Source organism: Podarcis bocagei, assembly GCF_964188305.1.
Source record: "Podarcis bocagei genome assembly, chromosome: 6".
In the NCBI taxonomy this organism is placed as follows: domain Eukaryota; kingdom Metazoa; phylum Chordata; class Lepidosauria; order Squamata; family Lacertidae; genus Podarcis; species Podarcis bocagei.
Window position 1 is genome coordinate 63,021,320 of NC_138130.1, and position 27,066 is coordinate 63,048,385.

Consider the following 27,066-nt stretch of genomic DNA (forward strand, 5'->3'; position numbering starts at 1 on the left):
AAATCCTAATTTCCTCAGCATTAGTTTCTTATTGATATAAAGCTGGAGAGTATTTTGGGGAAGTGTTTACACACAATAAAATTCTGCATTAATTACCCACTACTCATCTTCAGTCAATGGACACCTGAGTGGTAGTTCTTTGTTTCATCTCTCTGAACAGATGCTGGAACATTGTAACAGGAAATTTGCTGAGCAGGAAATGATATACAAATGTTAACGAAGCATTCATTTGTGATACAAATTGCAAAGACTCCAGGAACAGCCTGCTTTTTGTGTGAGACGACCATGATATTTTAACATCTTTATTCTTGATTAAAAATGAAACTAGTGTTTGATCTGAAATAACTGTAGATACACTCCCTGTCCCCTGAATAATCTTTTTAAAATTTCATAATTCTGATATTTACTCAGATAGGATTTCTGAAAGTATATACTGTACTTTTTTTGACAGGGTGAAGGGAGGAAAAGCAGAAATTGTAACGGAAATCTTAGTTTGATTAAGGAGATTCCCCCATAAGTTAAGTCCTCCATTCCATGGTATATGGAACCCTGCAGGACACTTGGTAACCTCCAAGCTGGATTACCGCAATGCAGTTTATGTGGGGCTGCCCTTGAAGTTTGTCTGGAAGCTGCAGCTAGTGAAAAATATGGCAGCTTGACTGCTCACTGGGGCAGGATATTGCCAACATAGCTGGTATTGACTGCAGAAGAAGAACCAGCTGCAGTCCTTTCCTCATCCTCATGATCCCTTTTCAAGTAGGAGTGGGTGATTCAAAAGATCCTATGCCTCCTAGGATGTCTTCCCAGAGACCACGGGATTGCAACTTCACCTGTTTTATTCTTTATATAAACTGCTTGGGAATGTGATTCAAGGGTGGTATAGGCATAGTTTTAGCAAGGAAACAAAGAAGAGAGAAATTCATAGATTCAATCAGCACACTAGAAGAATGAGACACTAATTTTGGTGGACTAAAATACTGCTACATTTTGTCTGAAAAGCCATATAGCAACATTGTGTTTTCAAGATGTTCCAAACAGACAGCATGAATAATAAGGAAAAAAATGTACTCCACAAGCTCTGCCTGTTCTTGCAGCCGTTGTAATGAAACTTCAACTCTCATCATAATTATAAAATGTATTACTATGCAAAATTAGTTGATGAATCTTGCACCAGTGATCCATAACAATGCAAAGACGATCTAAATATTTATTTATTCCATGATAAATAAATAATGTTGGTTACCATTATGCATTTATAAAAGATATATTAAATGAACCAAAACAAATTATTGCAAGATCCTGCCAACTTCCAGCTAGGGCACAATTAGCATTTAATTTGTTAGCCATAGAAACAAATATATAATTATTTTGTTACGAATTGCTAGCTACCAAACAATATCTGAAAAGTAATTCTAGATTAATTAGCAGCTGATAACATTCAGATCAGCCTGTCTCTGGGGTGGGAAAAAAATGCCCTTTTATCATTAAGTTGTTATTTTTTTCTCAACAGTGAATTCATTTTAACCATATTGTGCAGACAATGCAAGGCAGAATATTATGATCAGTATGCACGTTTAATCTTTGCAGCACTGAATTTGGTTACATAAATGAAATAAATGCCAGTGGGGGGAAAATAAGCACATTCTTCTTTCCTGTGCTTGGAGTATGTTCATTTCTTTCACATTTAAAAGAAAAACCATATCCATTAATCAAAATAAAGTTCCCCCTGCAAAACATCATATCTAGTTTAGCTTTATTTGGAATATATTCACTTACCCGTCACTTCAATCTTATTGGCTTCCATGGAACTTCTTGCCAGTACAATTTGTCCTAAAGAAAAGGACAACGTTAATATTATCTATAGGTTAAAAGAAAGTGGGATTTCAACGGCAGATACTAAATGAGACCAATGAAATGTCTCAGGGAGCTTCAAGACATTTCTTCAAGACATTTCTCATTTCTTAATCCATAGGTGCTTGTTACAGTAAAATTCTATGCATGGGTCCAATGGACTTACTTCCAAATAAGTACATAGAGGATTGCAGCCTGAGGCAGTAGAAAATGGGGCTTCCTTCAAGTGTTAGAAACTGAGAAATGAACACTAGGAGCTAAATGGCACCTTAAACCTAGGTTTGTGGGCACAACAAGTGATGTTAAATTCTCGAGAATAATCTTTTGGAGAATATTCTCAAGAATATTCTCTATTAATGAGAATATTGAATGGCACTGCAAAAACCAGTAAAAGGTAAAGGGACCCCTGACCATTAGGTCCAGTCGTGACCAACTCTGGGGTTGTGGCACCATCTCGCTTTATTGGCCGAGGGAGCCGGCGTACAGCTTCCGGGTCATGTGGCCAGCATGACTAAGCCGCTTCTGGAGAACCGGAGCAGCGCACAGAAATGCCGTTTACCTTCCCACCGGAGCAGTACCTATTTATCTACTTGCACTTTGACGTGCTTTCGAACTGCGAGGTTGGCAGGAGCTGGGACCGAGCAACGGGAGCTCACCCCGTCGCGGGGATTCGAACCGCCAACCTTTTGATCGGCAAGTCCTAGGCTCTGTTGTTTAACCCACACTAAATAAAAATATGGAAATGTCAAATGTTTAAATCAAGGCCACCTCACATGCTGTTACACACAATTGTATACGCTTAGGTACTTTAAGTGTATAAAGCATTAAAGCTACTTTCTGGGGGGTAAAATCACACTGTATGGCCAAGGGTATAGAATTGCTATGAATAAGATCACACCAAAATAGAAAAAGGCTATTATATATAGTTGAAATAAATATGATTCAAATGTTCATCAAATTAAATGAATAGCATTTTAAAAACTAAATATAGAGTGGTACCTCGGGTTAAGAACTTAATTTTTTCTGGAGGTCTGTTCTTAACCTGAAACTGTTCTTAACCTGAAGCACCACTTTAGCTAATGGGGCCTCCCACTGCTGCCGCGCCACCGAAGCACGATTTCTGTTCTCATCCTGAAGCAAAGTTCTTAACCTGAAGCACTATTTCTGGGTTAGCGGAGTCTGTAACCTGCGGAGTCTGTAACCTGAAGCGTATGTAACCCAAGGTACCACTGTGTATATATATGTGTGTGTGTGTGTGTGTTTTTTCTGAAGCTCACATTTCAGAACTGCCAGTGGTGAATGACACAATGCTCAGTAATGCAACTAGATCAAAAAAATCATTATTCATTACTTACACTGGCAAAATCACAGCTTTACTTATTATTTACTAGATTTTTAAAATGTGGGTTGTAAAACTGGTTCTTATATTAGAATTTACTGTTTGTGGAGAATATTCTCCGGAGAATTTTCTAGCAGAGAATATTCTTGAGAATATTCGCATTCTCGAGAATATTCTTCAGAGAATATTCTCACCTCAAGCAGAACTAGCTGAAAATGAATGAACTGCAGCTAAAATATTATGTTCAATTTTAACATGGTCTAGTCCTTCCCCTGCCCACCCCCCTAATATTCTTAAGAGTCTCTCTTCTCCAGTCTTTAAAGAGTAGTTGGAAGTGGGGAGGCAGAAAAAGGTCCTTCTTTTCTTCCACTCTGCAGTTTTAATCTGAAATCTTAGGTGCAGTACTGTGCCCAGAACTCAGAAACCGCTTGCACTAATGAAATTCCATGTCGCAAAATGCGCCTAGAAGAATGCTTCCTCCTGAGTAGACATGCTTAGATTACACTATAGGATTATTTTACACGTCATAGTAGAGATCGGCAAATCAATCTATTTCTGGTCCATGTCACTTCTGCATTTATTTTCTTTTTGACATTTATAACCCATCTTTTCCTCCCAGGACTTCAGGGTAGCACATATGCCCCCCCCCCATTTAATCCTCACAACAACCATGTGAGGTGGGTTTGGCTGAGAGGCAGTGACTGGCTCAAGGTTGCCCAGTGTGCTTTACTTATGGAGATTTGAAGTCTGGTCTTGCAGGTCCTGTTCTGTTTCTGCTTAATCTGTGGCTATTAATCATGCATCATCTAACTAAAGCATCCATCATGTTGCATATCATTGTTCTATTCTCTGTCTCTGTTTCTCACACACATCACTATATACTTTTCATATTTGTTAACTCTAATGGTATTTTCTCGGGTCCATGTAAATATGCACTGATAGCATCTGCAGGCCATAACACTTGTTGTCCCTTTCCCGTGAGCAGGAGCTATACACAAGGGGTCAGGCGTAACAACACTGAAATGTGCTAAGATTTTAAAATCTCTGGTGCCAGTTTTCTAAGCATGATGGAAGGCGATGGTCTAATGAATTATTTATGCAGTAACCTGTTGCTGTACGCCATGGTGTTGCAGAACAGGTTGCCAACAATTCAGGTTATGCATGCAAAAGTCAATTTTGAAGTTGAGATTTTAAGGGCAGATATTTGGCTAATGCTCAGAGTCTCTCTGTCTGTCTTGGCATAACCATTTCAAAAGCTAAGAAATTATTTCAATGCTGATCTTTACCCACCAATCTTCAGAAGGATCTCACATCAAACTCTGATCCGAAAGGAATTGTATTTACATTTTTCAGCCGTATTTTGCAAAACAAGAAATCTTCTAAAGATTAGAGAAGGTTAAATTAAATATTGATGATTATTGATATACAATAAAGGAGGTTAGGTTTCATTTCAATAGATTAAAAAAATTAAGAGGGTGGAAAAGTGATTTCCCTAAAGCCAAAATGCATTTAATATTCTCTTCATCTTATTTTCAAATGGATAATAATTCCCTGAAAAATTTCAAACAGCTTATATTCACCCAGAATAGTCTGATTATTCTGCCAGGTCATGAATGCTTAAGGATAATGTTGACAATGTTTGAAGCTTATTTTATTAGATACATATATTAAAAAAACACATTAATTATATTTAGTTTAAGATTGTAATCTGAATGCCACAATCTTTTTAAGGTATATTTTCATCTGTTTTACAGAAGCAAGGCAAACAACAAATCACTAGTGAATTGTGAACACAAAGCAATAAACAACTGATGAGCAGAACAATAATGTGTATGCATGAGGCAACTATTGAGCTTTCCCTCATGCATATTCATATGGGGGGAGAAAGAGAGAGAGAGAGAGGTTATTTTCTGTACAGTGTATATTAAGATGGTGTCTCTTTGATGGAAACTTTAAGCTGCAAGTCAAAGCATACCTACTCACAAGTACATCACTCTAAGCTAAGTAAAGCTCAGACCACAGATCAGAGTGCACGTACATCTCATGCACACCGTATATTAAAGTGCTCATGCCACTTTAAAACTCACTGCTTTCCTCAAAGAATCCTGGGAACTGTAGTTTGTTGAGGGTGCACAGAGTTGTTAGGAGACCCCTCACAGTTCTATGGTCTCCAGCACCTTTAACAAACCATTGTCTCCAGGATTGTTTGTGGGGAGCTATGACTATTAAAGCTGTATAAGAATGTTTTAAACATATGGCATATATGTGTCCATAATCACCTCAGTATAGCTGTTGTTGTTGTTGTTTAGTCGACCTAAGTTCCAACAACTCCATCTGCACTCTTTTCAATTGGAGCCAAAGAATATCAGGCTGTTCAAAACTCTTTGTTTTCCAAACTCTGTAAGTGTCCATATCTGTACTGCTCTATGAAAATAGTGGTTTAAAAGGAAAAAAAGAGGAGTATTTCATGTCTGCTCCAGTGCTGAAGTTCTTTTAATCTGAGGTCTAATATAAATGTAACGCCCGGTATGTGTAAAAAGCTAACATGCAAAGCAGAGTACTTTGAATTTGGTGCCATGTCTAAACCAAGTCACCTATGCATGTATGCTAGAGATTCATCCTCGTGTGTGTGTGTGTGTGTGTGTGTGTGTGTGTGTGTGTGTGTTGTGTCAGCATGCTAATGCTGCATGTGTAGTAGGCAGTGTCAACAACACGGCTTAGACATTACATGATACTAGAGGTGTGGGATTTGCATAGGTAGGATTTTTTAAACAGGTTTCAATAAAGCAGAACAACTAATGCATAGGACTATTTAGAAGTAAATTCCACTGGATTAGTCTCAGGGATATGGTGAAGTCTACAGCCTAAATGAATATATTGTGGAGCTGTTTGTACAATGCAGTGGTACCTCTGGATACGCACACCTCTGGTTGCGTATCCTTTAGGATGCGAACACGGCAAACCCAGAAGTATTTTTCCAGGTTTCGCCGCGCACGCATGTGCAGAAGCGGTCCCTCTGGTTGCGGAAACCTTGGGATCCGACCGGAGCTCCAGAACTGATCCCGTCTGCAATCGGAGGTACCACTGTACATTTATCATATTTGAGAGCCCTCCCTTATATGCATGGGGTCACCATACTTTATGGTCAGCAGACACATTTGGAATTCCAAAGATTTGACATGGTGCCAGTCACAAAATGGCCACCATGCAGGCATGGTGTATCACAAAGTATCTGCCAAGCCTAAAAGAAAAAGAGAAAATCATGCAGATGCTCCCCATCAGCTGTCCCAGATGCCACATTGGCACCCCTTCTAGTAAGCCCCCATCACTTCACTCTGCAGGTATGAGTTCATATAGCTATAAAAACCAACCATATCCTGGAGAAAGCTGGAGAAAGCTAGATTCTATATAGATACAGTGATACCGCAGGTTACATACGCTTCAGGTTACAAACTCCACTAACCCAGAAATATTACCTCAGGTTAAGAATTTTGCTTCAGGATGAGAACAGAAATTGTGCTCCGACGGCGCGGCGGCAGTGGGAAGCCCCATTAGCTAAAGTGGTGCTTCAAGTTAAGAACAGTTTCAGGTTAGGAACGGACCTCCGCAATGAATTAAGTACTTAACCCGAGGTACCACTGTATACATATGTATTGAAATGCGGAAAGATAACATATACATGTTTAAGTTTAGTGTTTCATCTTTCAACAACTCAAGACAGGTCACATAAAAGCAGTCACATTAAATGAAGAGTAGCAATTTTTTGGTGCGGCCACCAAAAAAAAAGCACCAAAAAACAAATCAACCAAATGCTTTCTGGAATGTTCAGAATGTACATTTTTTACTCCTTCTAGAAGGAAGCAATAGAAGAACTATCTGTAGTCTTGAAACCAAAGCAGTAAAGACCCCGAGTCTCAGGGATTATGTTCTATTCTGGACATTGTGCCTTGACTGGCTGTGTGTAGGCAATATCAGGCCTTATATCAGCAGAGATGACCCGTAAAGCAACATAAGATTTAAATGTAACTATTAGCACTTTGAATTGGTCCCAGAAGCCAACAGTCAGCCAGTGCAGATTCCATAACACATTTCTCTATCTGTCAGGAGATGAGCTTTGTCTGCTAATTACTACTTCAGAGTCATCTTCAAATGCTGCCCCACATAATGCGCATTGCAGAAGTTAAGCTTGTAGGTTACAAAAGTATTCATAAGTGTGATTCTTTAAAAAAGGGCAGAACATAAACAATAAAAGGCATACCTGGCCACTGCTGCTACAGTACCTAGAATTCTTCTCCCTGAAATATTTGCTGTCATTGGAAAGCTAAATACAGAACTATGCCGAAAGAGAAGACATTCAGAAGCAGTGCAGATTAATATGATTATGGAAAAAGAAGACATGCACAAGTCCACACTTGTTATGCGTTCAGTGCAGAGTTGTTACTAATTTGTTGTAGCAAATCCAGGTACCTATTCTCCAGAAGTACTTCAGTTTTGGGGACTGCACATTTTCTAAAGTATTATTTTGCTGTTGGAAACATGCAATTTTCCTCTCAGTCAAGCACATCAATTGTGACTCTTCATGCTGTGTGGAGTGTGATTGTATGACTGTCATGGGTACCTATTATACTTTGCCTGTGACATTGCAAGTGACCAATGACCTAGTCTTTTTCTTTTGCCAGCATCCTTTAAAAATGTTTTATTTTACTTTTGCTTTAGTTTCCTATAAATTTCAGACAGTGGGTGCTCTCTTGCCAATTAAGTACAAGGGCACTCATGTAAAACACAGCAAAAAGAAGGATAGTAATGCTATTGCCTTCCTTTCCAGAATTCCCCATGAGCCTTTTGTTTTCTCCTATTTTTTGTTTTGTTTTTCCAAAAATGTACATGTTTCTCTTTCCAGTACTAAAATCTAAATATCTCCTGGTTTAAACAACAGCAAACATCAGTACACCTGCCCTTCACTGCAAAATTAAGTCCTGCATTTAGGTATAAACATAAACATAGATCAATGGAACAAGTATAGAATGAGGTTGGCAGCAGTGCACACGAAAAGGATCTAAGGCTCTTAGGTGATCATAAAGCAAACATGAACCAGTACTGTGATGCGGCTGCTAAAAGTGCTAATGCTATAGTTCGGCTTAGTGTTACGTGCAAACTGAATTCCTGGAACAATAAAAGCCACTTTTTGTTATTTTTATGTTTATTATTTGATGTGTATAGTTTATATAAAGACATTATTTTTGTGCACATGCAAACACACTTGCACACATACATATATAGCCTCTCATCAAATCTGCATATAGGGAATTCTTCCATTGACCTTAATAAATCCACTATTTTATGTTAAGGATGGGATACGAAGACTGATATGCTCATTTAATACCAAATGAAAGTTTAGCCAGTGGCTTTTATTAAATCAGGCTAATGAATATTCTCAAAGAATTGGAGAGTGAGAGACTTGAAGAGAAAGGTTAGAAACTGACTTTAAATAATTCAGCATGAATACATTCCTTGGTAGGGAATGTTTGATTATGAGATACACCTTTTATACAGCAGAATCATTGCAGATGAAAGCAGAATTCAGGCCAGTTTTCCAGAATATGATTCTTTTTAACCAATGGAGCAATAAGGGAACTTCTGTGTAAACAGCGTACAACCCATATTTTCTTTCATGTATATCTGAAATGCTAGATTCAGGAGCCTTCAGTTAAATGGAATCACAGTGTCCTGGAACCGCATCACTATACAAGTTAAAGGTGTCTTATGCTCTTCTACTCCTCCTTGGCAAGTTACAGATCTATGAATATGAATAAACATGGTTGCAGAAGCATGCAGATATGCTAACACTAAAACATGAATATTTTAACACCCACTGGTACAAATTATAAGGGGGAAGCACCTGCCACTGATGGCATAATACAATATTTTTCCCCCCTTTCTCTGGAGCTGTTAAATCCCCAACTAAGTAAAGTACTGTCTGGCAAGTTGTCCCCAAAGAAATCAATTTATATAACTATACAGTTTCTATGAAAGGAACTTGGCTGAAATCCTTAAGCTCACTTTGAAACTATGGCAGTTGACTGCTTGAGCCCTTCCTTGAGGTCATTTTAATCCTTTAGATTAGCTGAGTGCTTCGAAATGCAAGTATGGATTTTGCCCGCGAGACAACTTTTTTAAAAACTGAGTTAGCATCTATCTTTCCCCCCCCCCTTTGTAACTCAGCAGAAGTTAAGGAGATAGCAACGTAACATCTATTAATTAGAAACAATTAGTTTATGTGTGCCATATAGTTGCCTAACATAGTTAGAAAGATAGTCAATCCAAAAATATTTGTGTACAGTCAGAGCCTCCAAAGAGATGCCCAGTTTTCATAAGGCCTTAGTCCCATTTACCTCCCCACTGCCAGAGTAACTTGCACTGTATAACCTAAAGGCACTATTATTCTGTTGGTGTTTTATTGTGTCGTTTGGCCCTTAGGGTTGTATCTAACTAAAGCTTCAATCCTCCTAATCCTACTTACCTGGGAGTAAGCTGCATTGAATTCAGTGTGACTTACTTCTGAGTTGACAGGGTTAGAATTGCACATGTAAGTCATATTTAGAGCAGACCCTCTCAAATCAATGGACTTAGGCATGAATAGCAATTTGCTGTTAAACACCTTATTTAACATACAGTGGTACTTCTGGTTAAGAACTTAATTCGTTCTGGAGGTCCGTTCTTAACCTGAAACTGTTCTTAACCTGAGGTACCACTTTAGCTAATTGGGCCTCCCGCTGCTGCCGAACCGCCGGAACACGATTTCTGTTCTCATCCTGAAGCAAAGCTCTTAACCCGAGGTACTGTTTCTGGGTTAGTGGAGTCTGCAACCTGAAGCGTCTGTAACCTGAAGTGTCTGTAACCCGAGGTACCACTGTACTCTAATGCATTAACTCTTACAATTTCTAAAATAATCAACAACAATTAAAACACACAAAACCCACAAAAAGCTGTCAGTTTCATCATATAATTGAGTCTAACAAGTATGATGGATTAATAATAATAATAATATCAATCCAGTGGTTGGAAGGAAGAGGTGTTGGTTGGCTTTCGAAAAGTTGCAAGCCAGACAAAATTATTTTGCCAGGGCCATATTTCAAGGAGGAATCAATTAATCAATATCTACTAGTTTCCATCATATATATTCTTTGATGTCTCTAAAAGCAGATATAAACTTTTGCCAGTTGGAAATTTTAAAATGGATGAAACTTATGCTAATATTAAAGCTACCAAATAGTTTGAAAACTATGCTTGCATGGGAGAAGAAAATGCTATAATGTTTCATAGGTAACTGAGATCATACGCACAATTTCTTGATACTTTTTAAAAATAGGTGAATTAAGGATGCTATGAACTGGACATGTACTGCTTGGCTGGCAATATGTCAAGGTGGCAGACTATGCTGTCAAATTTAATGGTTTTGTTATAAGCCAAGGTATTAAGCTCTGATATCCTCTAGTGAGAGAATGGGATTTGAAAGCACTGAACACGTTACCGCATCAAGCACATAATGCCAATGCCTTCAAATATATCTTAATAATTTAGAAGCATGGAAGTCCTTTCCATGCAAGTTTTTGTGAAATTAATTGGCTTTGTACTGGCAGGACAGCTTAACATCAGCCAGATACCCCTTTTAAGATGGCATAAGCATTCAAAGCCAAAGCCATGATCCTACACACTGCTTATATTGAAAGCAGTGATATTTGCATTTATGCAATGGGTTTCGGAGCCGAGTGCTGCCAGTAGAATTGATGAGCGATACTCAAAAATTCCAATCTGATTTTCATTCAGGTTGTATGGAGCGCACTCCCATGTGCATCAGTTCATGTTCCTAACAGGAGAGAGGTCTTGATCTCCCTATCTCCTCACATACTGCCTGTTGGTTTTCAGTTTCCCATTTTTCTAATCTTACATACAGTTCTCCACATTTCCACACCAGTTTGCTCTTTTCCAAAAATCTTCATGAAAATCCATCAGAATTTTAGTGTACATTTCTCCTAATATGCACATCCGTATGCAATTCCCCCCAATATACATGTTTAGCAAAGCATTTCCCCCCTGACATAGTGGAATTTGTTATTTTTGCTAATATACTGGCATCTCCCCACTTACCTGGGGCTACATTCCCGGGTACCATATGTATACCATCTTAAAAGCCTGTGAACATCCTCAACGCCAAACTGCCAAAAATCCGCTAAACTCCACCATAATTGCTCCCTCTAAACCTCCTTTCTCAAACTCCAACTCTCCACAGGACTCAAAGGTCAGTGCAAAAGCTCATGGGATTGCAGTTGCAAAGGCTTCTGTGATTGCTAGCAGTTTCTCCACTCTTTCCCCATAATTTTTTGCAGTTTTCCCACTCTTTTCGGGCAGTTTTTGCCCTTTTTGCACAATTTTGCAGTTTAAACTGATTTATTTAATTATTTCCTGGTGTCATGCGTATACACAGCCATGCGCAAAGTGAAAGTGCAGGAGTGCGGAAATGCCAGTATGCATTTTTTATGTAAACATTACCTTAGCGTATGCATTTTTTTGTACACATTTAGGCTGAAGATGTATTGCAATATTTGTAGAAGTGTGAACTTTGAAGGATGGCTGTGTTTCTGTATGTGTACTATTGCGTATCGAGGCCCCATGACCAACTTTTTCCCTAAGGTGCGAATAACTAGACAACACATGGCTTATTGGTTTTGGGATCAAATAAGGCCACAATTTTATTGGTTACAGACGTAAGGTTTGACCATAGGCATTGTGGTAAGCAATGGCACATGTCATTCCTGTCCCCTGGGAGTGTTTATAAGGGTGAAGCTGGAGGGGATTCCCCATGACCTACGTCAAATCAGGGCATCCCCCGAGCAGTCCCCTTTGGAGGAGTGGTATGGCTCTTTCCCCTCTCTGGGCATTGGACAGGACCCACTCCTTTGGGATCCTTTTAACAGAATACCCTTATCCATGGAGAGGCAGGCAGAGGCTACAACCTCCCCTCCAACCAAGGCTAGGTTTACCCAATGCATATCTGCCTTACAAAGTTGAGATGACTGCTATGAGGTAGCAGGTATGCCAATTAGCCAAGTGGGAAAAAATTCTGCCCAGCCCATTAAAATTAGGTGACCAACATTGTCCACATTCGTGGAAAAACCCCTGATCAGAGGGAGGGTGGGTGGGAGATCCGACATGGTGAGATAGAGGCCGGAAGGCCCTGCAGGCCAGGCATTTAAACATCCCCCCGACATGGTGGCAAGGGCTACAATGTTTCAGTTGGTCATGTGCCCAGGGGAGTGCCCCCTAACTCCTGCTGCCATTGGCTGATTTGGTGGCAGGAAGATGATCCAGCCTGTGATAGGTTGGCTTACCAGGGAGGCCCGGGCCCACCTGCAAAGGTGCCCGCCCAGTAAGGGGGTGAATGGATTCTGTAAAGTGTGAATTAGGTGTGTTGGCCTATAAAAGTGAAGTGAATTAAATTGCCCCCTCCTACACCTTCTGCTTTACAAAAATCTGAGAGTAGCACCTGTGGCTGCTGTCGGCTGCCATTGATTTGAAGGCAGTGTAAAGGATGTGCAGCTCTCAGTCTGCTCAGCTGGGGAGACTTTGCCTGGATGCTGTGGCTTCCCCCAGGAAAACACAATCTTCCTGCATACCTCAGTGGTCCTAGAACCTCTGAAAGTCTCCTTGTGCCCTTCATGATGCTCAGAATATCTGCATGAAGGTCTTTGTGCAGAAATCCTCTTTCTGAAGCAGTGTCCACTTTAAGTCCAGTTTGAAAACAAAGAACCTTAAGAGGGGAGGAAAGGGACCCATGGGCAGTAAGCACCTGACCAGCAGACAGAGCAGACTCTTTGATCACCTGTTCACAGTCTTTCCTGCCATGGTGATATATATTGATTAATAAATTTGCATCACATATAAATTGTCTAGGCCCTCTCTTTTGGTAGAATACCTACCCTACAAGCAGCAGAGTGAGGGGCTGATTGCACTTACTTATTTGATGAAATGTCATAAGAGGAACAGACTGTTCAGAAGTGTTTCTGAGGCTCGCAGACAAAAGCACACAGGTTGGTGTCTGCATTTTCAGTGGTACATGTGCTTGCGGTGAACACAAAATGAACACAAAGGACTGTCTAGGGTGTTGCTTCATACAGATCTGCCTCTTAAAAAGAAACAGCCCTGATTTTGGGGGAGAGTGCGGTACGGGAATACCTGTATACATAAATAAATAATTTTTACTCTCTTGTAAGAGTTTATAGCAGCCTTAATCCACACTGTGGTGTAATGAATAAAGTATGGATATGAATGAAAAGTCCTACACCAAAGATACATGCACATTGTTTATGTGCACAGAACTAAAAGAAAGGGGAGAATTAGTCGGGCTAGCATTTTTTTCTTATAGCTTTTCAAAATAAAATGTTAAATACAATTTTAATTATTGCAATGTTGCTTATATCCACTTTATAGTTGGATGAATGCCTTTACACTCATGCCTATGTCTGGCATTAAATCTATTTGTTAATCCGTTCATGTTCTGCAGCTTCATTTTTTTCTGTTACAAAAGTAGTGAACTAACATATATGCATTTTTCATTCTTTTAAACCTAAAACCTGCAAATACTTTTTAAAAATACATAATTATTCTTCAGCATTCATGTCCCTGAGACTGAATCCAAATGATGATAATTTTGAAAACAAGAATGAAGCAAAGCAGTAGAGAGAAAAACTAATAGAATTGTTAAAATTCACAACCTGCACTAGTGGACATGGCTTAAATATTCATACATGCTTCCATATGACCTTCAGTTGTAAACAAAGAATATTAAGCATTGTTATTTATCTTCTGGTAATGAATATATATTAGTCTGGAATCTAATGAATAAGTAGAACAACTTTTTCATTAAATATTTATTAAAGTAATATTTTCTAGGCTTACCAATTACAGAGGGCATCATATTAGAACAGCTCACTTTGAGAATTCCTGGAAGTTCAAGCCATGAATGTGCTAAACAATTAAGGAAGGTCTTAGATCAATATACCCTATTGACTCAATATAAATAACAGCAACGAAAGTAAACATAGGGCTATAATAAAGCAACATTTGTGATGGAATAAATAACCAGTCGACGTACTAATTTGGAAGAGTTATTGTCACTTTCTTTCTCTTTGTGTGATTATATTAGTCATTTTCCTAAATATATGCAATGCATGCAGTGGGCTTGATTCAGATACCTGGAAAGGAATAAATATATTATCTTAAGAGCAACAGCTCTGAGTGTAGCCCTCCAGAATGTTCTCATATATGATCCCCACCGAAACAAATTGGAAAGGTGCAAGAGCACAAAGGTTCCAGCTTTTTAACTGGGCTTATGCAGGAGGTAGGGCTATGTCTACAATGAACAGTAGGGTTGCTTGTAAAGATATATATTAGGGGTGAGCTGAAGCATCGCCTACAAATTATTTCAGAATGAGAAATGCACATTTGGTGGTTTGGGTGGTGCAAACATGCCTTTGGAGCATCCACTCCCATGAAAAGAAAAATCCTGTGCCTGTTCATAACCACAGTGTCATGCTTCCCCCCTATAACGTTTGTGCCACCATTTTATCCTTTTCCTTACTGTAAGATCTTGGCTAATCAGGTAGGAAGTGAGATTTCATATTACTTTATAGATAGAACAGCGGCATGAAGATAGGGGGAGTGCTATCCTTCCCTAGTGATGAGGAAGCATAATCCATTTCCCAAGGGTAAGCACCATGGCTCAAAGGTAGAGCATCTAATTTGCATGCAGAAGGTCCTAGGTCCATTCCCCAGCATCTCCAGGTTGGGCTAGCAGAGATCCTTATCTGGAACCTTGACAGAGCAACTGTTGGACTGTGTCAAGACACTACTGAGCTACACGTTCCTCCACTGTCCTGTAAAGGAAAGCAATGAAACTCCCCCAGTGTAACTCAGGAAGAGAGGGGACACTTTGTATTTGGGCATTGCACTGAGGTTGTTCTGCACAATGTTCAGTGCCAGAGGAGAAAGAAAATGTTTTCCAGTTTCTAAAATGTTCTTTTCCCCTTTACATGTATGAACTTCATTCTTGTTCACATAACTCCACCATCAGTGCTTTTTTCCTGGGGGTACGCATACCCCTAGACATTTTGTGAATCTAATGGGAGAAGAAACTATAAAATTTTAAATAAATTAGTTTCTCCTCTAGCACGGTGAATCTCATTTCCTGCCACAGTGTTTCCTGAGTTGCAGATGGAATGAGAGTACCCCTAAACATTTTTTTAAGAAAAAAAAGCACTGCCCACCAAGTATCACCAACAGATGGATCATTTCACAGGAACTGTAGTGTTCTGTGGCTAATGTGGCCCAGCCCTAGTATTTCCTCCCAGATAGGTCATTGACAATATGAAAGTGAATGCTATTCAGCCAGCACACAGGCATGCAAATGAAGGCAAATCTATCTGTTCTTAATGGGGGGGGGCATTGAAGTTGTGAGACAACATTCACAGAGTGCATCTAGAGGAGTGCGGGGGGAGCGCACCGCCCCTGGCAGCGTGACCCCGGTGGGGTGCCATCATGGCTGCCCCCCCCGCCCACGCTGGGCTCCACGCCCACGCCTGCTCTCTGCCCCCCGGTGCCAGAGCATTAAGCTCCGCCACTGCCCTCAACACCTGGGAATGGTGTTGCATTATGCTCACTTCAAGGGGAAGGTATTAGATCTCTGCCTCATCGATTGGATTTTCAAGATACTGGTCAGACAGAACTAGAATTGCCTCACTAATTTCAGCTGAGACATTTTTGTTGGCCCTGAAAGATATTGGCCCTGAAAAGTGGCATGGGATAGAATAATTTCAATGATGGGGGCGTTGGATAATAATTAATGCTACATGGTGGTTGAGAGATATGGGTGTTCTTTTTTTAAGCACACTCTGAGGACGCTTTACAAAGACTCGTCAACCATTTTGCCCAAGCCTGGGTGGAGTTTGGCCTCACCATCAGCCTAATGAAGACCAACATTTTATATCGCCAGCTGAAGAAGGATGTGAGAAATTGATAGGTCTCTTAGCAGTGATTGGCAAAATTGAGCTTCCTGCTCAGATGCAGTGTACCTCTGAATATTATCTGCTGGGGATAACCAGGCAAGGGTTGTTGCCTTCATGCTCTGCTTATGGCCTTCTGAGTCTGTTAGAATAATTATATTGATGAGATTGACTCTCCTTGTGCCCTTCTGAAATCTTTAGAAATTGAAAGAGAAGTTTAAAGGATTTCAATAAGGTTAACTTGGGAAATTTGATTTCTGTAAATTCCAATGTGGCCTGTTCTGCATCTCCCAGACATGTAAGGACTGCAACTAATATTTCTCCAAGATCTGTGCTATGATCTTTGCCTCAAAAGCATACAAAAATGCAATAAAATGTGTATTTTAGGATAAATTCTATTTAGAAATGCATACACTAGCATAACATACATATGACAATACACAGTTTGTGATATTATTCAAATTAAGAGAAATATTTAAATACAAATGTTCATGAGTTGTTGTCTTTTAATCCCCACCCTACCCCCAGGCAGATTAATGCAGAAATGGGATGGAACAAATTTACGAAGGAGCACATGGGAAATTGATACAGATTGGAAACAAATTGATCTCCATTCCAAGATTAACATTATTTCTCAGAAATTATGAGTTCTGGGTAAAAAAATTGCACATTTCTTATTTAAACCTACCTTCTGATTATTACAGACCAAAGGCTTTACAACAGGAGAAACATTCCTGTTCATGTGAACACTACCACTGACAACCTGGGTCTTTCTAAAAAGTTTCCAGGATGTACATGCCACCAATGCCAATACTTTGGCAGCTGCTGTGCTAAACTACTTTTTTAGTCAATTTCAGAGAGATAAGTAATGTTTTAAAACAAGGCTTCCGTGAACATTTTCTTCCGTACTATTAAGTTTGACTTTTTGTAAGTGATTGCTTTCAAATAATAGGTTTTCATTGTTGCTTCAGATCTATGACTCACAAGGGGGATTACTGTATAAAAGATAAGTATAATTTGACAGTGCAGTAATTATATTTCAAAAATAACATGCAACATTAAGTCCTTATCATTAGGGATGTGTGTTTCGTGACTGTATGGCATAGCATGCTAGAAAGCCCATTTCCATAAGAAATATGCAGGAGCACTATGCAAAATATTCAGCCTTACAAATATTTTTAAAGACCTTTTACTGTAGTATTCTTGCATTATTTCAGGAATCAGAAATGAGGATTTAATGTTACAATTTACACAAAAGCTGCATGCTTGTTCTGCATTGTAGGTTACGGGTGCCCTCTGCTGTCTGGAAAATGCCTTTCAATTCCATTTGCTTTCTAAACTGTGGCAGCTTCCATTGTGCAATGATTTGTTTGATCTGAAATATATTTGTGCTTCTGTTAACAACTGGATAACATGCATATTCATTTATTTGTTTAATTTATATTCATTTGGTCAGTATGTTATTTTTAGGTATGACACACAATTTGTGTTGCCATTTGCAAATTGAAGACTATACAAGGTTTATTTTCCAGTTGTTTTGGGAGGATAGGTTTACTGCATTTTCAGCACCAAAGTGACTGCTCTGGGGTTCAAGCCTGGACAGTGTGTATTAAGGTCCCGGGCTACCCAGATGACAAGACCCCCCTCTCAGCCTCACTGATGAGGTCGAAAGGGAAGCAGAGCAATACGTTTTGCACCAACTTGGCTACAGGAGTTGCCAAAAGGAGGTGTACAAGGCACCATGCAACTGTCTTAGGGACTTCACTCTTGATTTGTGTAGGGTTTACTCCTTAGCCTTTTCTTCTCCCTAAGATGTCCTGGAATGCAGCAGGTACAGATTGTTTCTCAATGCTTTTCTCATGAATGAATGAATGAATGAATGAGTACAGCCACAAGATGTTTTGGGACTCCCATCATCCCTGACCCCTTTTTTTTAATAATTTTTTTATTGGTTTTACAATTTTTTTATAAACAATACAAACAAATAAAGAAACAAACAAACATGTATAATTTCATATCCTTTTTTCATAAACCTCACTTCCTCCGACTCCCCCAAACCTCCCCTTTCTACATCCCAATTTCCAAAATTATTTCAGCAAATTCTAAACTTAATTTTATCAACTTTGTTCCTTATTTATTCTTTTCTTTTACTTAATCTTATGTTGCTGTAATCTCCTTTTTTTTCTAAAAACCTCAACATTTTAGCATTCATCAATTTTGTAATATTTCTTAAGATAGATTTTAAATTTCTTCCAATCTTCATCCGCCATCTCTTTCCCCTGATCACGGATTCTGCCGGTCATTTCAGCCAATGTCATATAGTCTATCACCTTCATCTGCCATTCTTCCAGGGTGGGTAGATCTTGAGTCTTCCAATGCTTTGACCCATCATCCCTGACCACTGGTCCTGTTAGCTAGGGATGATGGGAGTTGTAGTCCCAAAACATCTGGAGGGCCGAGTTTGTGGGTGCCTGCTCTAAGGCATATGCAGTAACTGCCTTCCTGACCATTGGACCCACTATTGGTCTTGTCCACTCAGTCTGCCAGAGTCTTGCATCAAGGCTCATCAAGAATTTCAGACTTTACCCTCACCTGATTTTGTCCACCAGTCAAAACCATTGCCTGGGTTGTGGCCACTGTGGTGTGCTGACAGCTTCTAGCAGCCACAGATGAGAGCTGGGTGCAGTGTGGGGGCCATTGGTGGAGGAGCTACCCAGAGGGAGCACAATGTCCCAAACCAGAGATACTGCCGCTCCCCTAATACCTCATACACCCGAGAGTGGGGTAGGAGAATGAAAAAAGCACTTGTCTGTTAAACGTTTCAATGCATATTTGTCTATTTATCACACCCTTGCCCAAACAACTTTCTGAAGTCTCTGCAGCTGAACATTTTTACACAAGTGAGGGCACTGAAAAGATTGGCATTTTATACTGTGGATTCTTGCTGAAAATGTCAGGAAACATGAATTAGATCTCATATGCAGATCCCTGAAAAGGGATTTTGAGCAGCTTGAGCAAGGAAATCCACTTCAGGAGATCCAGGCAGGTAGGAAACTGGATGCATACTGGAAAAAGCTCTGACAAACAGTCTCTATATACCAGTAGGGGCAAAAGCTTCAAAGCAAATTCCAAAATTGATTGGATATAGCCATCAGCTTTACCGTTTCCTATAACCTAGTATAGCCCTGTGAGTACTCAGCAGGATGGGCCAGTTCCCATCCTGATAGGATCTTGTTACTTTTGTGGAGACCCTTTTACACTGTATAATTCTCAGGCCGATATAATTAAATTAGACTCTTGATTAGTGAGCCCATCTCTGCAGGGGCACCCTATTGTAGTATTGGATTGATTGGATTACATGCTAAAGCCTGTGACATCACCTCTGTTGAGGTAATCCATTTAACTAGTTTGACATTTTTTTCATGATGTTTCTAGCCTTTCTACTTTCCTTGCAGAGGAAATAATAATGAAGCCATTTAAAAAGTATAAAAGCAATTCTGGAGTGGAGCATCCTCCAGGTTATTGTAACTAGCAGCCCAACAATAGGTTGTGGAATGGATAACCCTTCCCTGATCTTTTCTGGGGAAAGCTATATTATCTTGGCTTCTTGGTTTGAAACATTACGCTAAGAGTTTGTAGCTTTCTTTCTTGGTGTTGGGTGATAGAAAAAAGTACAGTGGTATCTTGGTTGTTGAACTTAATCGGTTCTGGGAGTCTGTTCAACTCCCGAAATGGTTCAAAAACCAAGGCGCGGTTTCCAATTGGATGCAGGAGCTTCCTGAATTCAGTCAGAAGCCTCGGCTTCTGAAAAATATTAGCAAACCGGAACACTCGCTTCTGGGTTTGTGGCGTTGAGGAGGCAAGACGTTTGACTAGCAAGGTACCACTGTACTCCACTGTCCCATAGATATCAAGTGCAGCTCCTAGCTTCAGGTGCCAAGAAGTGCCTCCAGAATCTCATTATTTTGCAGGATAGATGCTAGCACATTCCAGAAATTCAGGTTTGTGTGGATTACAGTATTCTGTTATCCTAGGGGAACAAATCCAGTCTTTATTTTTTTAAAAGTAAAGTGACAGAATTGCAGTGAAAAGTTTGGCATGAATAAATGATTAATTGGAAGGGGTATAAACACCCCACAAGCAAATCATTATGAATGTTCATTGTCATCTAACTACCCACAAACAAATCAGAACAGGTGCTCAATTAAGACTAGACATGGTCTAACCTCCATGTAAGCATTGTGCAAGCAAATCAGAATGAATTGCTTAGAGTCAACTGGCCCCTAATCACCATACTCCTCACTCTGTGGTTCACCATTGGGAGATGTAGGTCAGTGCAAGCCAAGTAATGGAAAAGTGTCAAGTTCAAACATACATGTTAGGAATAAAGCATTCTTTCATCAGTCTCCCCTGCTCATAGTTCCCAATGGCATTATGAGAATGTCATTTTAGCAAGGAAAATTGGCAATCCCGTATTCAATTTCTCTGACTACAGGTGCCTGAAGAACTTGCTTAGAAAAGAAGGGGGGAAGCAGTCCCTCCCCTTATCAAAAAATATAGCATACCTGTTGCTCCACTTATACTGGAGCTCCTATTTTTGCTATGAAGACCATATCACATTATATATGCAAAGCATGCAGTTACTGATATAAGACAACTGGGAAGTATCTGCTTGCTTATTGATCTCTTTGAGTGCTTAAATGTTGTTAAGGCTGAATCTATTAGCTCCTCATTAAAATATCTGGTATGTGAACAGCTTACTGGTTGTGCTGTTTAAGGTTGATTACTTGCATACAGCTATACATATACTGGTATGGAACTCAGATACCCATTACTTTCACCACCATATCATAGTACCTATTTAAAACAAATACACAAACACTAAGTACTCACATGCAAATATGCTGCCCATGGCAGATACTGGTTAGCAGCTTGAAGCTTTCCAGTGGAACAACAATAGTGGCATACTGTTAATTTTCCTTTATGCTGAAAGAAGAAGAAAAGATAAATAGCCGTGTGTGATTTTCTTGCTATTGAACCATATTTCCCAATATGTCAAATAAAATGTATACACCATGCCTCTTAATATGTTACATCACTGAGTGAGGCAAATAAAAGCTGTAATGAAAATAAAGCTATCTTTTGCTATTGATTCTTTCAGGCCATTTCACTCTGGCTTTTCATTTACAAGCCACAGCATTTGTTAATGCACTATTTGTTTTCATCACTCAGATATTGAATTCCCCAAGACATCCCACCTAAAAGAAGGTCGGTGCCATTTTTTTGTATTTGTACAAGTATCGCAAAGACACTTGTCTTGCTTTGTCCATAATATAAAGTACATTACAATGCCCTGTGCCTATTTCGCTTGAAGATGTAGAGAAACAAAAATTATTCTCTGGCTTTTAGACAGAGGCACAATATGTCGTCATCTGCTTCCATTAGAAGGGGAAGAGACTCTGAATTCAAAACACATCTAATGGCTGTGGGAGCCATTCTAACTGTCTTTGTCTATCAGCAAAACTAATTAATACTTTCTCATATAAAGGCATTTAAGAATCTATTTGGAGACACACATATTCTCTCAAACTATTCAAGAGGCAGAATACAGACAGAGAGGCATCATGTATTGCTATATTTTGTACCCAGAAATCCATATTCAAAACAAGTGTCATATTCTTTAGTTTTCATGTTAATTTGAACTGAAAGATATCTAACTCTGAAGGATACCTAGGTATTCCCACTTTCGCCTGAGCAGACCAGGTTTTCCCTTGCTCCTTATTTTGCATAACAACCAAGTGCCAGAAGAATTAAAAGTAGGTATTAATCAGCTGACATATCCTTAAACATTAAAGCTGATCAAACTTGGCACTAAATTATCATCATTTTATCTGTAGAATGTGCTTCAGTGTTTATACTTCCAGTATCTGTTGATAGTTGATCTCGTATGAAGGGATGAAGGCAACAGCAGGTGGTTTAATATGTGGTTTAAATAAAGCAGCAGAAAACTGGATCCTGTCATGGGCCAGGTGTGAAAGGTGAGAATGTAGGCAAAAAAGTGTGTCTGTGCTTCCCAATCAGCATATTATTGGCAAATGGACTTTGCAGGCACTGTCAGTCCACTGGTGCTGGCAAACCCCCTCTTGTTCAAGCCCCATTATTTACCCTACACCTGTGGAGTATAGCTGTAGAGCACACTTTATCTGCAGGAGAGATGCATGTGGTTTGTCCAAAATAACCCCCCACACCAAATGAGGAGAGCTAGTGGGCCTAATTAGGTGAGAGGTAAGTCTGGCCCAATTTCAGGTTCCTTCTATAGATGCAGGATGCATACATACTTTTGTTACTGCCCTGATGTTCCTGCTTATGAGCCACACTTACATTTAGCTACTCTTTCCAGGCATGGTCTGCAATTTAAAGCTCCATGTCCAAGTGCGCGCACTCTCTCTCTCTCTCCCTCCCTCCCTTGCTCTTGCTCTGGAGCTTTCCCCGGAGAAATCCCAAATTGAGATCTGCTCTGATTTGTTGGGAAAGCTCAGACCAACATGCCCCACCCCCAAAAAACACCACTTGAACACAGAGCATTAAAGCATGGAGCTCTGCCTGGAAAGAGCAGAACAAAAAGCAAGTGTGGACAAACCCTTCTATGGTTTGTGCCTCTTGGAAGAAAGAATCAGTTAATAAAAGCTAGATAGTGGTTGAGACTGCCACCTTGTGGACATCTCCACAAACCTCCAAAAGCACTTTATATTCTAGTCTTTAAATAAATGAGAATGTGAAGAGATTAGGCAATCCACTTAAAATAATGATTAAGTAGTCATAATTTGTTTGTCTATAGTAAACTGATAATAAATGTACAGTAGATTAATTGTTAACTCTTTCCTGGTATAGGGTTTGTTATTTGATGGTTCTTCCAAATCAAGAAAGGCTGCATCCCTAATACATTTCTCTTGCATTCACAGTCAGAATGCGGAGAAGCAATGAGAGAATTATGCAAGTATAAGAAGTATAATAACTATTGCCTGAGCTTGTCTCCTTTCTTCTCCCTCCCCATTCCCTTATCCTTTTATGCTATATAATTTAGATTGTTTTTCATTGATCTGTAAAACTGCTCTGGGGATCTGTGTGTGTGTGTGTGTGTGTGTGTGCGCGCGCGCGTGTGCACGCTAATGTTGGAAAAAACAAACACCATATAAATAAATAAGCTGGTGTACTGTGCATATATTCCTAGTATAGTCTGACCAAGTCTTCATTTGCTACTTTTAGAAAAGTCACGAATTAAAAACAAAATATTTTTAGCTCTGTCACTAAGGGCGAGGTGAAAAAAGGAGTAAGAGAAGGTAGAACTAAGTGATGCAGAAAGAGTAATGCATCCAGTAATATTCTTATAGCTCATGTCCTCATCACGGAGGGCACGTGTTGTGGTGAAATCACCAAGACTGATCTCACCGTTTGTGTAGGTGGGATCATTTGGATAGCCACAACAACCCGATTGGGTCCCTCGGATGCTGGGGTAATTCTGGCCAATGGGGTTGAGAGAATTTGCAGCTGGGGGACCTATTTAGACTGCTGCACGTTTTGTTGAGCTTCCTCTTAGTGCCTCATGCATCGGATCACCCGCCTACCCTCCCTATATTTAGGGTATTGCTATGACCTTGCTATGCCACCGTGGGTTGTCTGGCTTTTGGGACAGGGGCCCGGTAGGAATTTTCCCATTTGGCTGATTGGCTGGTGCCACTTGGGTTTCGCCTGCCACGTAGCAAATCATTACAACCGTAAGGTTTGGCGGTTAGACATTGGTTCAAGGTGTGGTGGATCCCAATGTGCGATAGGATATTCTGTTAAAGAAATCCAGGTGCTTGCTATGCTTTTGTCTGATCCCCTTCCAGGGGTTAGGGCCACGCCAGAGCACCTGGGAACATTTTGGGGTGAGGTTGAGTCTGTGGTAGGACCAATGCTCCCCCAGTATGTTTACCCTTACTGACTTCTGCCAGTGTCCAGTTGTCAGTGCTGCCCTGCCGGAGGTGTAGGTGCAGCTAGTCGAACCAATGCCTAAGCAAACCACTCACATGTCAGGAGCTCAGCCTACTCTTGAGTAGGACCCTGGCAGAGACACATGCCTGACTGGCATGTTCTCTCCCTCCTGGTCGATCGTTCGGGAGCATCAAAAGCTTTCTTCAGCCAGAACATCACAGCGACTGATGCCAACAGACACCGGCACACTTAGGGATCCGCAGAGTCTTTGCAGCTTGCGTAACAGACCTCAGCAACTCAGCATTTTGGCTAATCTCCTTTTTTTACATATAAACACACACAGAGCACTGCAACATGGCTACCTCTCTCCCTAGCATCAGACAGCAAAGAGAAAAAGAACAAAGGACAATAGTCCCACTTCACGGAACACAGTAACACAAACATCCTGTCTCCATCATGTCCCACTCTGTGGAGTCAAAACATACACCATCATGTGATAGACAAAAAACCCATGACTGCAATCATGGAGCAGGAATTCTAACATCACATTCTGTAATCAATAGAGTTGTGGCCAAAATTATGCCAATAACCTTAAACTAATATTGGTGTCAACTGTGTCTTTCTTTGCGAAGTCTTCCCAGGCAGCACTGGGAAAAATATCCACATCAGCATAGATCCTCTGAAATTAATAATTGTGACTAAGGGGTGGTACACCGGCTACAGTACTAGCTCAAAACCCTTCTCAGACATTAAATTCAGGGAATTGAGAAGGTTGCGCCAGAGTGTTGGATTTTCAGCATTTTGGCATAACCTCTGACAAACCAGGAACACCAGTGGCAGATGAGAAGGCGCACTGAGTTCGTCAGCACTCTGGTCCAGCACTCTACTGAAGAGCACAGCATGTCCTCCCATCCGTAGCTGGTACTTTGGGTTCGTTCATGGAGGAGGTCAATGGTTGAGAAGGCTGAGCATCAGAGGCCTCCTCCATCCCCACAACATTGAGAGGGCCAGCCCCTCTTACCCAGAGATTTTGAGGGGGCCAAAGACACCTCGGCTCCCAGGAGTTGGCACTCCTACTTATTGGGGTGTTTTGGGTTTTCACCCCTGTAGGCTGGGAGCTAGAGAGATCCACTCTTGCAGAATTAGTTTACTATTTTTCTGTTTTTAAAAAGTTGCTGTTTATACAAAGTTATTATGGCACAGTCTGATGTGGAAATTTAATAGTTTGCTCCCAAGGAGAGTGGGAAATCAAAATAATGAGTTCAGGCTGTTTTGTTTTCTCTTTGTAAGGTTCTCCATCTGAATGCAGCTCTCTTTGCCGAGAGCACATGTATGTTAGAGGCTTTATTTAATAAAGCAGTGTGTGCGCGTTCACCAGGCTTTCCCCTGAAGCTTTTCATAGTTCTAAATGCATCTGTTAGAAGGAGGTGACACAGATGGCCTAGTGGGGAACAGCAAGCACATCAATTGCAGAGACAGCTGTTTGCCTCCTTTCGTAGACAGCGGAAAAAAGTTTAATAGCAGCTGTCAAACAAAGATAAAACAAATGAAAGCCAATAGAAGAAACAAACACAGGGTGCAATTATACAAAAAGCCACCAAAGAACAATCTTTTTATCTTGCATAAAGATTCATTTGTTTTCAAAGACTGTAGCTGTTTGATAATACAGTTTTGGTTTCTATTGGCCAATTTAAGTATGCATTCTTGAAACTGCAAAATCTCTCTCTTTTTTAAGGCTATGGAAATGATTGAGCCAAAGTTAAGCATCCTTGTCTTATTGATTGCATTGGAGAAAGTTAAATCCACAAGTAGACTTCTCATTGAAATGCTAACATCTCGCTGCATCATATCTAACAATTAAGGAATATTTGGCATGTGAGCCATCTCATATGAGTTTTGGGTCCTGCCCTGAAGTATAGGTTCCTACATCCCAGGTCAAAGCCCCATTCAGCAGCAAGTGAAAAAACACCAGGGACAGTGAAAGCAGAAGAATAGATTTATTTACACATCCATAATATATGTAGGCACATAGCTCCAGAAGTGGAAGAACTGGGGAGAGGTATAGAATCCCAGTTCTAAGACAATTAACACATGGCAACCTAGTAAAGTATTAATCCTCAAATACCACTGAATAATGCACCTGATCATTCACAATGCAAATGAATGTTTGAGATCTTATGCACATTCCACATCACCTGACTCCTTGATTAGGATAAAGAAGCAATAATGCTGAATTACTTAACATGTCACTTTTTTTTTTCTTAGAAGGAAGAGCCTTGCCCCTACAGTATTAATAAACACAGGTTCTCACTTATAATAAAGCTCTTTCCGACCCTTTCCCCCAATGTTATTTTTGTTCTAAAGATCAAAACAGGATAAAAATTTCTTGCAGCTCTGGTTAATTTAAGACTAACTTGTTCCATTTATTTCAGTGGGATTTAGTCACTGTAGTCTGATTGGCACCTCCGGTCTGCTGTAGATGAAGGATAATGATATCACTATCCTGTTTAACTAAGGATGGGTGAATCTGTCAATCTCAGTTTCTCTTTGCTTCTCATTTTTCCACTCAAGTCCAGTCATCAATTGCAGACCAGTTTGCATTTTTTTATAATAAAAAAACTCAAAAAAATTCTCCCAGTTTTTGCATGCAATTTTGCCTAATACATACATTTTTGCAAAACACCTTCCCAAATATAATGCAATTTTGTATGTTATTTTCAACAACATATGCATTCAGATACACACCTGCCTCTAATATACACATTTTTGCACACATTTTTAATTGGGGAACTGTATAGCTAAATTTGGAGACGTGTTAATTTTGAAAAAGAGATATATTTGGGT

At 40.0% G+C, this 27,066-nt stretch overlaps 1 protein-coding gene across 2 annotated transcripts in view; it reads right to left on the minus strand.

Moving 5' to 3' along the window:
• LOC308590034 (uncharacterized protein) overlaps positions 1-27,066 on the minus strand; it is a 281,086-nt gene that overhangs the window by 85,815 nt on the left and 168,205 nt on the right. For both annotated transcript variants that reach the window (XR_014009596.1, XM_081199723.1), the window contains one exon: positions 1,777-1,830. Coding sequence is in view for 1 of the 2 variants with exons in the window: in XM_081199723.1 (XP_081055849.1) it covers positions 1,777-1,830 (54 nt within the window). In the remaining variant the exon portion in view is untranslated. The remainder of the gene's footprint in view (positions 1-1,776; positions 1,831-27,066) is intronic.